A 15001-nucleotide genomic window follows, 5' to 3' on the forward strand; every position below is an offset into this window, starting at 1 on the left:
TCGGGAGTTCAAGACCAGCCTGACCAACATGGATAAACCCCATCTCTACTAAAATTACAAAAAATTAGCCGGGCTTGGTGGCGCATGCCTGTAATCCCAGCTACTCGGGAGGCTGAGGCAGGAGAATCACTTGAACCCGGGAGGCAGACGTTGCAGTGAGCCGAAATCCCGCCATTGCACTCCAGCGTAGGCAACGAGAGTGAAACTCCGTCTCAAAAAAAAAAAAAAAGAAGTTATCTCATTACTGCCCTATTAGAATGCATTGAGGCCAGGCGCAGTGGCTCACGCCTGTAGTCCCAGGACTTTGGGAGGACAAGGTGGGTGGATCACGAGGTCAGGACTTTGAGACCAGCCTGACCAACAGGTAAAACCCCGTCTCTACTAAAAATACAAAAATTAGCCAGGCATGGTGGTGTGCATCTGTAATCCCAGTTACTCAGGAGGCTGAGGCAGGAGAATCACATGAAACCGGGAGGCGGAGGTTGCAGTGAGCCAAGATCGCACCACTGCCCTCTAGCCTGGGCAACAGAATGAAAAAAAAAATAAGAATGCATTGGAAGTTATATCTAATAGTTATTTTAAAACTGAGTTCAACCACATAGTGTATTTAAGAAGTAAAATTTGAGTCATATATACTTCACATGTTAACAGCAAAGTCACATATTATAGCAGTCTTTTAAATTGCAATTCAATTCCTTTTTCTCCAATGCAGAGTTTCTAGCTTACAAGTTGTTTCCATTGGTGTTTTGGTTTTTACTTGTCTGTTAGCTTGAGATCCAAATTGTACTTATGCTTTAAATATCATTTTTTAAGAACAAAACTAATTATTTTTAAGTTTTCTAAACTGGGAAGTACTGTGACAGTCCATTTCAGTAGCTTATATTCCTCACATGGGTTAACTAGAATGAAAACAATGATTGTTTTAATTAGAAGAACTAAGCCCTAATGTTTACATTTTTATTAAGAGAATTATAAAATGCTATATACATATATGACAATTAAAGAAGCATAAACTTTATTCTGGCATTTTAAAATCAGATGCTGTAGACCTGAACTGGCTGCATAATATGGTGGACTAATAAGAGAAAATGAAAGTATTTAGCTGGCTCTTATTAAAGCAGTTTGTAATTTGAATCATGTAAGAGGTGCCTATTATGCTTCCTGTTTTGTGTGTCAGCACTCATAGCAAGGAACTTGCAGTCTGGAAAATTATTTGAGGGAAAAACTGTTTATGGTCCCACCTTTAATTTGGCATTTCTCACTCCTATGCTTTATCTTGTTACCCTTCTTCAGTTTTTGTAACTGGTAACTAAAATTAGTTTATACAAATAATTAGAATGTTTTTCTTAAGGAATCACTTTAGATATCTTGAGTTGTAGGCCTTTTAATCCATTTTATCTCAGTTTGAAATGTTTTGATTATTTGGGAAGAATACTTCGGTAGTAACTATAAATATTCGTAGCAATTTAGACTTACATAGACTCAAATGAGTTGCATAAAATGTATTAGTATAGGTCTAGAAGTTTTGCAAATTAATATATAGTCTTTGTGCTCCATGGTTCATTTATATGCTTTTTAAATTATAAAGACCATAGAATATTTACCATTTTGGGTAGTTACAAAAATATTTTTAGGTAAACATTTGCCAAGTGCCTGTTTTGAAGGAATGAAGTTTCTTCTGTGTTTCAGATAAAATTTTATATTGTATTTATCTTAATTGAGGAATCTAGGATTTACTGATAATATCACTGAAGAAAAACATTTTTAGAAAAAGCATTTCTTATATCTGATCGTGTAAGGGAAGTTTAGTTCATAATTTACTATCAGAAAGTTATACTCTGACACAGAGAAGAAAATTTGGTAGAGTTATTGCCAAAATTTTGGCAGTGTTTTTTCTTTATATCTTAAAGGTATTAATTCAATTTGTGGTAGAAATTAAACTTCTCAGCATTAATTATGTTAAAACCTCTGATGTTTCTATGCCTAAACACACTAAGGACTATTGTAATATAAAACTATTCAGTGTGCTCTGGTATAGTTTGAAGCAGTTTAAAACTATGTAGTAGGTGACAATATGAAAGATAGCATTTTTCTGTTTAGTTGAAACTCCCCCCCCAACTCCCCACTTACGTGCTTTAATATAAAGCATTTGAGAAAGGCCTTGGAAAACTAAGGAAAAGGTATTTGCTCTTATTTTGTACTACCAGGTGGCCTGTGACACCCTAAACCACAGAATTAACATTTCCAAACAGGTGGCCATTATGAAAAACTACATGCAGTGTCCTGTTTTGATAAATATTTAATCAGTTCAAGTTATTAACTAAATTAGGGCTTTCAGTAGATTTAAGATGAAATTCATTCTTCCTCAAAGGCCTCTAATTGTATAACTCTGCAAACCAGAAAACTGCATGTTAAAAATGTTCAGTAGTTTTAGGGAGTGATATATTCACCTGCTCAGTGCTCATCTCTAAAGTTGGAAGGAAACTAATTGGTTTTTAGATTGATGGCATTAATAGATGTGGTAATTTGAGGATGAAAGTTGTAAAATAAATAACTTGGAAGATTTGGTTACTTTAAAGATAAGATTTTAGATAATTTGCGTTAGAGCTGTTAAGTTTATATGCGGGTGCTTTTTTACATAGCAAGCTCTGTAATTCATTTTTACCAAGTTTTTTTTTTTTTTATCTTAGTTTTTGTGAATATAAAAGCACAGGTCCAGGCACGGTGGCTCATGCCTGCAATCCCAGCACTTTGGGAGGCTGAGGCAGCCAGACACATGAGGTCAGGAGTTCAAGACCAGCCTGGCCAACATGGTGAAACCCCTTCTCTACGAAAATTAGCCAGGCATGATGGCAGGTGCCATCCCAGCTACTTGGGATGCCAAGGCGGGACAATCACTTGAACCCAGGAGGCAAAGGTTGCAGTGAGCCGAGATCGCGCCATTGCACTCCAGTCTGGGTGACAGAGCAAGACTCTCAAAAAAAAAAAAAAAAAAGAAACACAATAAAGGCTAATAGAATTTTTTTGTATGTTGGCATAATGGAAAATAGTTTCAGTTATATATTTTTTCTCTCCTGAATGTGACTACATTTTTAAACATCTAATTTCTTTGGAACTAATATATTTGGGTTGGTAAACATTCCTGTGAAATAAAGTATTGGTTGTTTAATTGCCCTAAATACCTAGATTTCTTGTTCACCAGAGAGCTTTTGTCAGACTTATATAAGTCTTGAATTGGAAGATAAAGAAAATCTAGGAAGTTTAGTGTGTTCAAATTAGTGTTGTTTTGCTACTAAATCTTTTACTTTACTAAAGTTATGGATTTTTTTTTTTTTTTGAGACAAAGTTTCGCTCTTGTTGAATAGGCTGGAGTGCAGTGGCGTGATCTTGGCTCACTGCAACCTCCACCTTCCAGATTCAAGTAATTCTCCTGCCTCAGCCTTCCTAGTAGCTGGGATTACAGGCATGTGCCACCACACGTGGCTAATTTTGTATTTTTAGTAGAGATCGGGTTTATCCATGTTAGTTAGTCTGGTCCCGAGCTCCTGACCTCAGGTGATCCTCCCGCCTTGGCCTCCCACAGTGCTGCGATTATAGGTGTGAGCCACCATGCCCGGCAGGAATATTTTGATCTTAGAAACAAGAAAAATTCTCTCACTGTTTTTTTTCACATGTGCCTTTTCAGTTTTTAATCATGACTATATACCATTTTAGAATGATGTTTTTTCTTCTACGTCTTCCTCATTGGACTTTACAGTTTTGGTTATGTATATCAATCACTAAATAATATAGTTTTATCAGAAGTATTGTAATGAACAATACAAGATTTTTAAGACAATTTTTTTGTTGGTTTTACTTTGGCACTGTATGTTGTGGTCAGCATTATTCTTTCATTTATGAACAAACAGCTCTCTTAATCATCTCTCACTCATCACAGTCTTCTCTTATATGTTGATTTTCAGTACCTCATTTTGCTTCCTAGCCAAGTCTTGTCAGAGATTTCCTCTTTAAGGTGGCAAGGCTGTTTTCTTCACACTTGAGTCTCTACAATATTATTTGGATGAGTGGTTTCCAAAGTTCACTAACTACTGGCCGTACCTTATTATGTTTTGGGGTACTGGTTATCCAAGGGAAACACTTAAAAAACAAAACAACAAGACAAACACCCCAGCGGTCCAAAGTAATTTGTGTTCCTAAAGATGGAATATGGAAAGTTAATTTGCTTGTTTGATGTGGTCATTGAGAAAAAAACATAAAAGCTTTGATTATTATGTGAGCAACCAATATAAATACAGTTTAATTGAAAGGAACACTATTAAGGTATTGTTTCCATGCAGAATTTCAGAAATTTAATTAATTCAGTAAATAGGTTTTTTAAAAAATACATCCAAATGTTATAAAATTATTCAGAAGTATTTTAGGTCTGCAGCTATTGGTTGACTTAAGCAATTAACTCTTGAAAGGTGAATGATGAATATGTGGTTAATTCATACTTTTGTCCATTTCTAGCTTACAAAACACTACACAGCAAAATAATGATCTGCTAGACTGCTAACCCGAGCGTCCAGCTTCCACAATGCCTGTGCAGGCAGCTCAATGGACAGAATTTCTGTCCTGTCCAATCTGCTATAATGAATTTGATGAGAATGTGCACAAACCCATCAGTTTAGGTTGTTCACACACTGTTTGCAAGACCTGCTTGAATAAACTTCATCGAAAAGCTTGTCCTTTTGACCAGACTGCCATCAACACAGATATTGATGTACTTCCTGTCAACTTTGCACTTCTCCAGTTAGTTGGAGCCCAGGTAAGTGTTCAAGATTTTACTATATGTTGGTGCAAAAGTGATCGCTGTTTTTGCCATTATTTTAATGGCTTGTCCAGCCTGCAGGCCACATGCGGTCCAGGACATCTTTGAATGCAGCCCAACACAAATTCATAAACTTTTAAAACATTGTGAGATTTTTTTGTGATTTATTTTTATTTTTATTTTTTTAGCTCATCAGCTATCGTTAGTGTATCTTACGTGGCCTTTTTTTTTTTTTGAAACAGAGTCTCTCTCTGTCTCCCAGGCTGGAGTGCAGTGGCGTAATCTGGGCTCACTGCAATTCCCACCTCCCAGGTTCAAATGATTCTTCTGCTTCAGCCTCCCAAGTAGCTGGGACTACAGGCACGCACCAACATACCCAGCTAATTTTTTTTGTATTTTTAGTGGAGACAGGGTTTCACTATGTTGGCCAGGCTGGTCTGGAACTCCTGACCTTAAGTGATCCACCCACCTCGGCCTCCCAGTGTGCTAGGATTACAGGCATGAGCCACTGCACCCGGCCATCTTACGTGGCTTTAATGGCAAAAACTGCAATTACTTTTGCAGCAACCTAATAATTTGTTACATGAAATAGTTATTGAACTTTGTTCAGTAATAGGTATAAAGTATGTTTAGTGATCATTAAGGTGTAAAAAATAAATCTCAACGTACCTGATTTTCAGGATTGTATTCTGCGAAAGATTTTCTTTAGATAATGTCATATCCTTATACAAACCATAGATTATATTATAGTTACATATTTCTTTAATTCTGTGGCTAAAATTTATGTATGTAAGTGATTTTGGTGGATAAGAAACGTTTTTATGTAAGTGTACATATGTGTTCACTAGGTGATATGAAAAGAAATGTAATCAAAGCTTTGAGCAGAAACAGGTTTTTCTGTTGTCGTTGTTACTCTTTGTTACTTCACTTAACTTTTTTTTTTTTTTTTTTTTTTGAGACGGAGTCTCGCTCTGTCGCCCAGGCTGGAGTGCAGTGGCCGGATCTCAGCTCACTGCAAGCTCCGCCTCCTGGGTTTACGCCATTCCCCTGCCTCAGCCTCCCAAGTAACTGGGACTACAGGCGCCCGCCATCTCGCCCGGCTAGTTTTTTGTATTTTTTAGTAGAGACGGGGTTTCACCGTGTTAGCCAGGATGGTCTCGATCTCCTGACCTCGTGATCCACCCGTCTCGGCCTCCCAAAGTGCTGGGATTACAGGCTTGAGCCACCGCGCCCGGCCACTTAACTTTTTGTATAATAGTGCAAATGAAAAAATAAGGTCTATGTAGGGATGTTTATATGGAAAACCAAAAACCAATGTGTCAGTAATAAATTCTGCATGATTTCTTATGACCATGTGCTATATCAAGCTTGTCTGACTTTCAGGCTGCATGCAGCCCAGGACAGCTTTGAATGTGGCCCAACACAAATTCGTAAACTTTCTTTTTTTTTAAGCTCATCAGCTATTGCTAGTGTTAGTGTATCTTATGTGTGGCCCAAGACAGTTCTTCCAGTGTGGCCCACAGAAGCCAGAAGACACCTCTGAGCTATGTGATGCCTGAGTCGAACGTTAGGGGAAAAAAAAAGAACATGTGCTATAGAATTCGTGTTTGTAATTATTTTATTGAATCAAAGCAAGATTCTAGATTTGAAATAACTTCTATTTAATGAGGGTCTACTTTACATTAGGTTTGACAGTAAGTATTCAGCATTTATTATTACTAATTCTTACCATAGCTTTTCAGGTGGTTATTATCCCCATTTTACAGGTTACGAAGATGATGAAATTCTATACATCATGTACTACATATTAAAGCCAAAAAGGAATTATTTTTCTGATTTGATAGAAAATCCAATAAACCAAAATACTTCATTCATTCCCTTAGTATCTTGAATTTGAAGTCCTCCTTGTAAAGCACAAAATCTCTTTTCAGTGTTTATAATCAAGTTACACACCATGAAATCAAGGTGCATCTACAATCGATAGTGTATCTTAATTTAATTGGCAATATATTTTTGTTAATGGAGTATAAAATAATGTCTCTTGCAAACAATAACATTTTAGATTTGATAAAATATAAACTTTTTGTCAGAATACTAGCTAACCACGAGACCCAGTGGCTTACGCCTGTAATCTCAGCACTTTGGGAGGCTGAGGTGGGCAGGCCGCTTGAGGCCAGGAGTTCGAGACTAGCCTGGGCAACATGGTGAAACCCCATCTCTACAAAAAATACAAAAATTAGTCAGGCGTGGTGGTGTGTGACTGTAGTCCCAGCTACTTGGGAGGCTGAGATGGTGAGATGGGAGGTTCATTTGAGCCCAGGAGGTTAAGGCTGCAGAGAGCCAAGATCATGCCACTGCACTCCAGCCTGGGTGATCGGAGTAAGACCCTATCTCAAAAAAAATGCAGAAAAACTAGCTACCATTTATTTAGCATTTGCTATAGGTCAGCGGGTACTGTGTTAATATCATTTGTAAATGTTATCTCCGTTGGTCCTTAAATTGCTTACAGGTCTTTACAATGTGACTTCTGTTACCTCTTCTACTACTGTTCTTATTCTGCTTAAGCTACACTGGCTTCTTAGCCAGTTCTCAGATATACCAAGTATATTGCCACCTGATGGCTTTTATAGTGACTGTTACCTTTGCCTAGAATGTTCAGTCTCTCTCCATTTTCTTTTTTTTTTTTTTTTTTTTTTGAGATGGACTCTCACTGTCATCTAGGTTGGAGTGCAATGGCCCAATCTCAGCTCATTGCATCCTCCACTTTCCAGGTTCAAGTGATTCTCCTGCTTCAGCCTCCCGAGTAGCTGGGATTACAGGTGCGCGCCACCATGCCCAGCTAACTGTTGTATTTTTAGTAGAGATGGGGGTCTCACCATGTTGGCCAGGCTGGTCTCGAACTCCTGACCTCAAGTGATCTGCCCACCTTGGCCTCCCAAAATGCTGGGATTATTGGCGTGAGCAACCATGCCTAGCCTCTCTCTTCACATTCTTTATTCACATCTCGCAGTTTTCAAGGAGCCAATCCTGACTACCCTAATTAAAATTGTAACCCCTCGCTAGTATTTCCAGTCCCCCTTATCTTTGCTCTATAATTTCACCTCTTGAAACACTACATATCTATTTATTATGTTTTTAATTTATTGATTGGCTGCCTCTTCTACTGTCCACTAGAATGTGAGCTCCACAAGGGCAAAACATTTTGTCTGTTTTGCTCATTGATATATCCCTGGTACCTATAACTGTGCCCAGTGCATGGTAAGCTCTCCATAAATATAAATATTTGTTGAATTATATTGCACTTTCGTAGTGACACTACAAAATAGAGATTTTCCATCTTCATTTTGCAGATATGGAAATTATGACTTGGAGCAATTAAGTAATTTACTCAAGGTCATTCATAGAAGTAGCAGAGCTGCAATTTTTACCCAAGTTTTGACCTTTGAATGGAAACACTCTATCTTATAATGCTTATCTTAAGTAAATAATATAGTGAAAAGGTGATAAGTGCTATGGGGGGAAAAGAAAAAACAACTCTGCCTTTTTTCTCCACTCTTTAATTTTGAAATTCTTTCAGACTTACAAAAAAGTTGCAAGAGATACTATTCAGAGAACTTGTATAACTTTCCGCAGCTTAACCTAGTGTTAACATCCAACACCAAGAAATTAGCATTGATACAATACTGTTAACTTTCTGCTTCTTTTCTTTCTTCATTAATCCACACAGCTCCTGCTATTAAGTATGTTATTTTTTGTTGTTGCTGCTGCTGTTGTTATTTTGAGATGGAGTCTCGCTCTGTCACCCAGATTGGAGTGCACGGTGCAATCTTAGCTCACTCCAACCTCAGCCTCCTGGGTTCAAGAGATTCTCCTGCCTCAGCCTCCTGAGTAGCTAGGATTACAGGCATCCACCACCACACCTGTCTAATTTTTGTAGTTTTTAGTAGAGATGGAATTTCACCATGTTGTCCAGGCTGGTCTCAAACTCCTGACTTCAGTTAATCTGCCTCCTTGGCCTCCCAAAGTGCTGAGATTACAGGCCTGAGCCACCATGACTGGCCTCATTTTTGGTTTATAGAAAGCAGTTTGGCTAGGTGTTTGACTTTAATTTTACTTAAATGGCTTTCATGTAGTATCTATGCGTTGTAATTTTATAGTCACCAAGATTATTACCAAGTACATAAATAATAGTTGCATGAGCTGAATGAATATTTCTGCAATACTTCTTTTTTTTTTTTTAAGGTACCAGATCATCAGTCAATTAAGTTAAGTAATCTAGGTGAGAATAAACACTATGAGGTTGCAAAGAAATGCGTTGAGGATTTGGCACTCTACTTAAAACCACTAAGTGGAGGTAAAGGTAAGTTCATAAAATGCATTTTTACTGATAAGTAGGGCTTGGTAGTACATTTACCTGGAATGACTTGATGTGGATACCCTATTAATTTGTGGAAAAGGAGTTTGCTTGAGAAATGCCTTGAAAAATGTATAGATGGCCGGGCGCGGTGGCTCAAGCCTGTAATCCCAGCACTTTGGGAGGCCGAGACGGGCGGATCACGAGGTCAGGAGATCGAGACCATCCTGGTTAACACGGTGAAACCCCGTCTCTACTAAAAAATACAAAAAACTAGCCGGCCGAAGTGGCGGACGCCTGTAGTCCCAGCTACTCGGGAGGCGGAGGCAGGAGAATGGCGTGAACCCGGGAGGCGGAGCTTGTAGTCAGCTGAGATTCGGCCACTGCACTCCAGCCTGGGTGACAGCGCGAGACTCCTTCTCAAAAAAAAAAAAAAAAAAAAAAAAAATAAGAAAAATGTATAGATTCAGAAAATTACCTTGTCCTATTTTCTGAAAATAACCAATATTGTCATTAAGAATTCAAGCTGGGGCCGGGTGCAGTGGCTCATGCCTGTAATCCCAGCACTTTGGGAGGCTTAGGTGGGCGGATCACAAGGTCAGGAGATCGAGACCATCCTGGCTAACACGGTGAAACCCCATCTCTACTAAAAATACAAAAAATTAGCCAGGCATGGTGGAGGGCGCCTGTAGTCCCAGCTACTCGGGAGGCTGAGGCAGGAGAATGGCATGAACCTGGGAGGTGGAGCTTGCAGTAAGCCGAGATGGCACCAGTGCACTCCAGCCTGGGCGACACAGCGAGACTCCGTCTCAAAAAAAAAAAAAATTAAAGCTGGGCGTGGTGGCTTCATGCCTATAATTTGAACACTTTATGAGGCTGAGGTGGGTGGATTTCTTGACCCCAGAAGTTTGAGACCAAGCCCATCTCTACTAAAAATACAAAAAATTAGGTGGGCATGGTGGCACATGCCTGTAGTCCCAGCTACTGAGGAGGCCGGTGTAGGAGAATCACATGAGCCCAGGAAGTTGAGATTGCTGTGAGCTGTGATCGTGCCACTGCACTCAGCCTGGGCAATGGGAGTGAGACCTTGTCTAAAAAAAAAAAAAAATTTACCAGAGTCACTGCATCTTGAAATCTGTACAGTATTTGAATTCATTGTTTAATAGTGCTTTTATTAATATAATATTATTAATATAATATTAATGTAATAACAGAGACAGAATACTGTTAGGAAAATGAAAGCACATTAGAAGGGACTCATTAGGAATTATGGCTTAATCATTAAATACAGATAATGAAAATTGACTTTTATTTTTTATTGAAAAAACTTTAGCTCCCTTTGTTTCCCTTTTCCTAAAGGTGTAGCTAGTTTGAACCAGAGTGCACTGAGCCGTCCGATGCAAAGGAAACTGGTGACACTTGTAAACTGTCAACTGGTGGAAGAAGAAGGTCGTGTAAGAGCCATGCGAGCAGCTCGTTCCCTTGGAGAAAGAACTGTAACAGAACTGATATTACAGCACCAGAACCCTCAGCAGTTGTCTGCCAATCTATGGGCCGCTGTCAGGGCTCGAGGATGCCAGTTTTTAGGGCCAGGTAAGATAGGTTACTATCTTACCTTTTTTATTAGTAAGGGGCTTGAGGATGCCAATTTCTGGAGCTCGGTGAATCCTGAGACTCAGCCTGTCTTTATATGTACAAATATTGATATAATTAAAGATAAATTTGTTTTTGTTGTTGTTATTGCTGTTTTGTTTTGTTTTGTTTGAGACAGTGTCTCACTCTGTCACCCAGGCTGGAGTGCAGTGGCGCAGTCTTGGCTCACTGCAGCCTCGACATCCAGGTTCAAGCAATTCTCCTGACTTAGCCCCTTAAGTAGCTGGAACTATAGGCACACACCATCACACCCGGCTAATTTTTCTATTGTTTGTACAGACAGGGTTTCACCATGTTGGCCAGGCTGATCTGAACTCCTGACCTCAGGTGATCCGCCCGCCCGGCCTCCCAAAATTCTAGGATTATAGCCACTGCACCCAGCCAAGATATATCCGTTTTTATTAATCTTAATTTATATGATAGACAGTGCTTTTGTGTTTTAAAACAAATTTCTCATTTAAGCTTCAATTGCCGTCAAGATAGGCAATATAGCTACAGTTTTACAAATTAGAAAACCAAGTTAGTGGCCTAAGATTGAACACGTAATAAACCAAAGAAAGGTAAGCTGTTTTTTGGTCTGAAAAAAATGTTTAAACTCTTAATCGTTTTTAGGGGATAATTATTTATGGTTAGTGTTATCTATGTTCTGTCTTAAAAAATCTTCACCTATACCAAGGTTATGAAGTACCCTGCTGTGTTTTCTTCCAGAAGGTTTATTGTTTGAAATTTGTGATTTAGAACTACAGTTTGGGTAGAATTTATTTTTGGAAAGGAAACTTTAATAAGTGATATTGGGACAACTAGATCAAAATGTGGAAAAAGACAAAATTAGATGCATTTCTTATTCTCTATAAACTATATAAATTACAAACATGTCAGAAATCCTTATTAAAAATAAAAATAAATTATATAGGTAATAAAAACCAATAAAAGAATGTATTTCTGTATAACCTGTGAGTAGGGAACATTTTTCTAACTTTAACTCAAAATCTAGAAACAATAAGGGAAGAAATTGATATTTGACTGTATAATTTTTATGTTTAATTTACATCACAAAAAAATTATAACCAAAGGTAAAAGAAGGCCAACTGGGGAAAATATAAATTATGTAACAAATGTACACAGAGGGCTAATATAACTAATATATATGGTACGTCTAAAAATTCAGAAGAAAAAGACCAACAACCAATTGAAAAATTGACAAAAGATGCAAGAAATACCATTTCTCACCTATCAGATGGAAGAATCTTAAAGTCTGAAAATAATTCTGTTGGCAAGTGTGTGAGGTACTCTCATCCAGTAGTCATGGGCATGCAAAGTGGTGCAAGAGAGGAATTTGGCAACATCTGAAAATATTACCTCTGTGTTTACCCTTTGGTCTAGCAATCCCACTTCTAGGAATCTATCCCAAAGAGACAACAGAAGGTATAGAATGCATAAAGTTTTAAAAGAACTATTTGTAATAGCAAACATCTGGAAACAACCTGAATGCCTATGCGTAATAAGGTACTAGTATAATAAACTGTGGTATATCCTTCCAGTGTAGTACTATGCAGCTGTCGAAAGAAATGAGGAAGAAGTATATATTCTGCTAGGGTGTGACCTCCAGATACGTTGGTAAGTTAAAAAATAAAAGCAAGGTCCAGAATGATGTGCTCAGTATAGTACTTTCTAAGTAAGAGAAGGAGGGAGAAAATCCAACTTAATCATTTAAATTTTCCAAAAGAAACAATGGTTTAAAAAAAAAAAAAAAAAAAGACTAATACCAGTATATAGAAGAACAAGGAATCAAGGGAAAGCAGACAGGGACAGAAGCTATACCTTGTCAACTCTATCTTGTTTTGTACTTTGGAACCACATAAGTGTTTTATGTAATTATAAAACAACTTTAAATATTTTTAAAATTTAATTAAAAATGATTAAAATAATACCTAAAAATAAAGCTAAAACAAGTTGGTAGCATATCCATTCGAGAATGAATTATTTCAGGTTACTTTAGAACACAGTGTTTTGACCTTTATATCCCTAGTGGAATATACAATAAATCCTAAATTATATTCATTTGTCATATTGTTCATAATTCTACTGGTATTGTTATTTAGAAACTTAAACAGACACACAGTAGCATAAAACAAGTAAGCAAATAATTAAGTTAATGCCACCAGAATCAAGACTTTCAGCATTTAAAAAAAAGATACAAGGCCAGGCACGGTGGCTCACACCTGTAATCCCAGCACATTGGGAGGCCAAGGCGGGTGGATCACCTGAGGTCAGGAGTTCAAGACTAGCCTGGCCAACATGGCAAAAACCCATCTCTACTAAAAATACAAAAATTAGCCGGACATGGTGGCAGGTGTTTGTAATTTCGGCTAGTCGGGAGGCTGAGGCATGAGAATCGCTGTAACCTGGGGGCAGAGGTTGAGTGAGCCGAGATCATGCCACTTCACTCTATCCCGGGTGAAAGAGCAAAACTCCATCTCAAAAAAAAAAAAAAAAAAAGAAAAAAAAGAAAGTATAAAATCAAAGATTTAAGTAAAACTCCTGCAGCCTTAAATTTGAATTGGCAATTTTAATACAGACTCATTTGTTTTTCTATTTCTAAAAAATGCCAGTGTCCATGGTCTGTCCACTGAAAATACTTAGAAGTGATGAATAACCCTAACACCCAGATTGTGGGCTTTCATATATACCATTTCCCACTAAACAGAGGCAGAGCTCTTTGGGTAAATGCCTTATTCCAGTCCTGGGGTAGGAAGTCATGTGCTGGGTGGGGAGAGGGGAAGCAAAAAAGCTTATAATCCCAGTACTTTGGGAGGCTTAGGTGGGAGGATCAGTTGACCCCCAGAGAAAGAGATAAGGGAGAGACAATTTTGTTGAAAGGACAAAGAATTGAACATGAAGGAGCTCCTACTAGATGTAAGTAGGGCAATTTAAACATTATAATGAATGACTCCAATGCATTGAAACACAATATGTACAAAACGATTCTTACATATTGAGGAAAGTTTCCTCTTTTAGCTGAATTCAAACTAATAATACATTTAGAAAATGATACAACTAGAAAAATCACAATTTTGCATCCCCAAATGTATTAATGGGCTTCAGCAAGAATTATTTATGGCTGTTAAACCCTTTAGATGAGGGGTAACTGGGGAAATTTATAATAGATGGATAAAGTCTGAACCCACTGATAAATCTTAGCATTACTGAAAGTGGAAAACAATAGGCCTGTACTGTGTATATCTTGACATGATGCATGGAATAAGAGGTGCCCTTGGCAGCAAACAAACTTTACATGAATTAAGGAGGCTAGAGGACCATACTTAAAAATATCATAGGCGGCCGGGCGCGGTGGCTCAAGCCTGTAATCCCAGCACTTTGGGAGGCCGAGACGGGCGGATCACGAGGTCAGGAGATTGAGACCATCCTGGCTAACACAGTGAAATCCCATCTCTACTAAAAAATACAAAAAACTAGCCGGGCGAGGTGGCGGGCGCCTGTAGTCCCAGCTACTCTGGAGGCTGAGGCAGGAGAATGGCATGAACCCGGGAGGCAGAGCTTGCAGTGAGCTGAGATCCGGCCACTGCACTCCAGCCTGGGCGACAGAGCGAGACTCCGTCTCAAAAAAAAAAAAAAAAAAAAAATATCATAGGCTGGGCACAGTGGCTCATGCCTATAATCCCAGAGCTTTGAGAGGCCAAGTTGGGCAGATCGCTTGAGCCCAGGAGTTTGAAACCAGCCTGGGAAACATGGTGAAACCCCATCTCTACCAAAAATACAAAAATTAGTCGGGCATGGTGGCATGCACCGGTGGTCCTAGCTCCTCAGGAGGCTAAGATCAGAGGCTCACGAAGTTGAGACCGCAGTGAGCCTTGATGATGCCACTGCACTCCAGCCTGGGTGACAAAGCAACACCTTGTCTTAAAAAATAATAATATATAAAAAATTAAAAATATTGTCAGCGCAAAATTATCAGATCTATAATGTGGGAAACTTCAGAAAAATTTTTCTTTAACAAATGGATTTTCTTTTAAATGAGAGGGTTAGAGGATGGTGGAGAATTGATACAGATTTTTTTCTAAAGCCTATAGATACATCAATCAAAAGCAATATGTGAACTTTGGATACTTTGAGAAGACATTTTTGAGACAATGGGAGAAAATAGAACAGACTGAATATTAGAT

The 15001-nt window shown here is 38.3% G+C and overlaps 1 protein-coding gene across 5 annotated transcripts in view; it reads left to right on the forward strand.

Annotated features, from left to right (window-relative positions):
- Window positions 1–15001, forward strand: part of RC3H2 (ring finger and CCCH-type domains 2) — a 57391-nt gene that overhangs the window by 3258 nt on the left and 39132 nt on the right. For all 5 annotated transcript variants that reach the window (XM_015116855.3, XM_028834229.2, XM_015116854.3 and 2 more), the window contains 3 exon segments: window positions 4510–4807; window positions 9053–9170; window positions 10524–10757. In XM_015116855.3, the coding sequence (XP_014972341.1) occupies window positions 4577–4807; window positions 9053–9170; window positions 10524–10757 (583 nt within the window). In that variant the 5' untranslated portion in view covers window positions 4510–4576.

The sequence above is a fragment of the Macaca mulatta genome, chromosome 15 (genome assembly GCF_049350105.2).
Source record: "Macaca mulatta isolate MMU2019108-1 chromosome 15, T2T-MMU8v2.0, whole genome shotgun sequence".
NCBI classification, from domain to species: Eukaryota; Metazoa; Chordata; class Mammalia; order Primates; family Cercopithecidae; genus Macaca; species Macaca mulatta.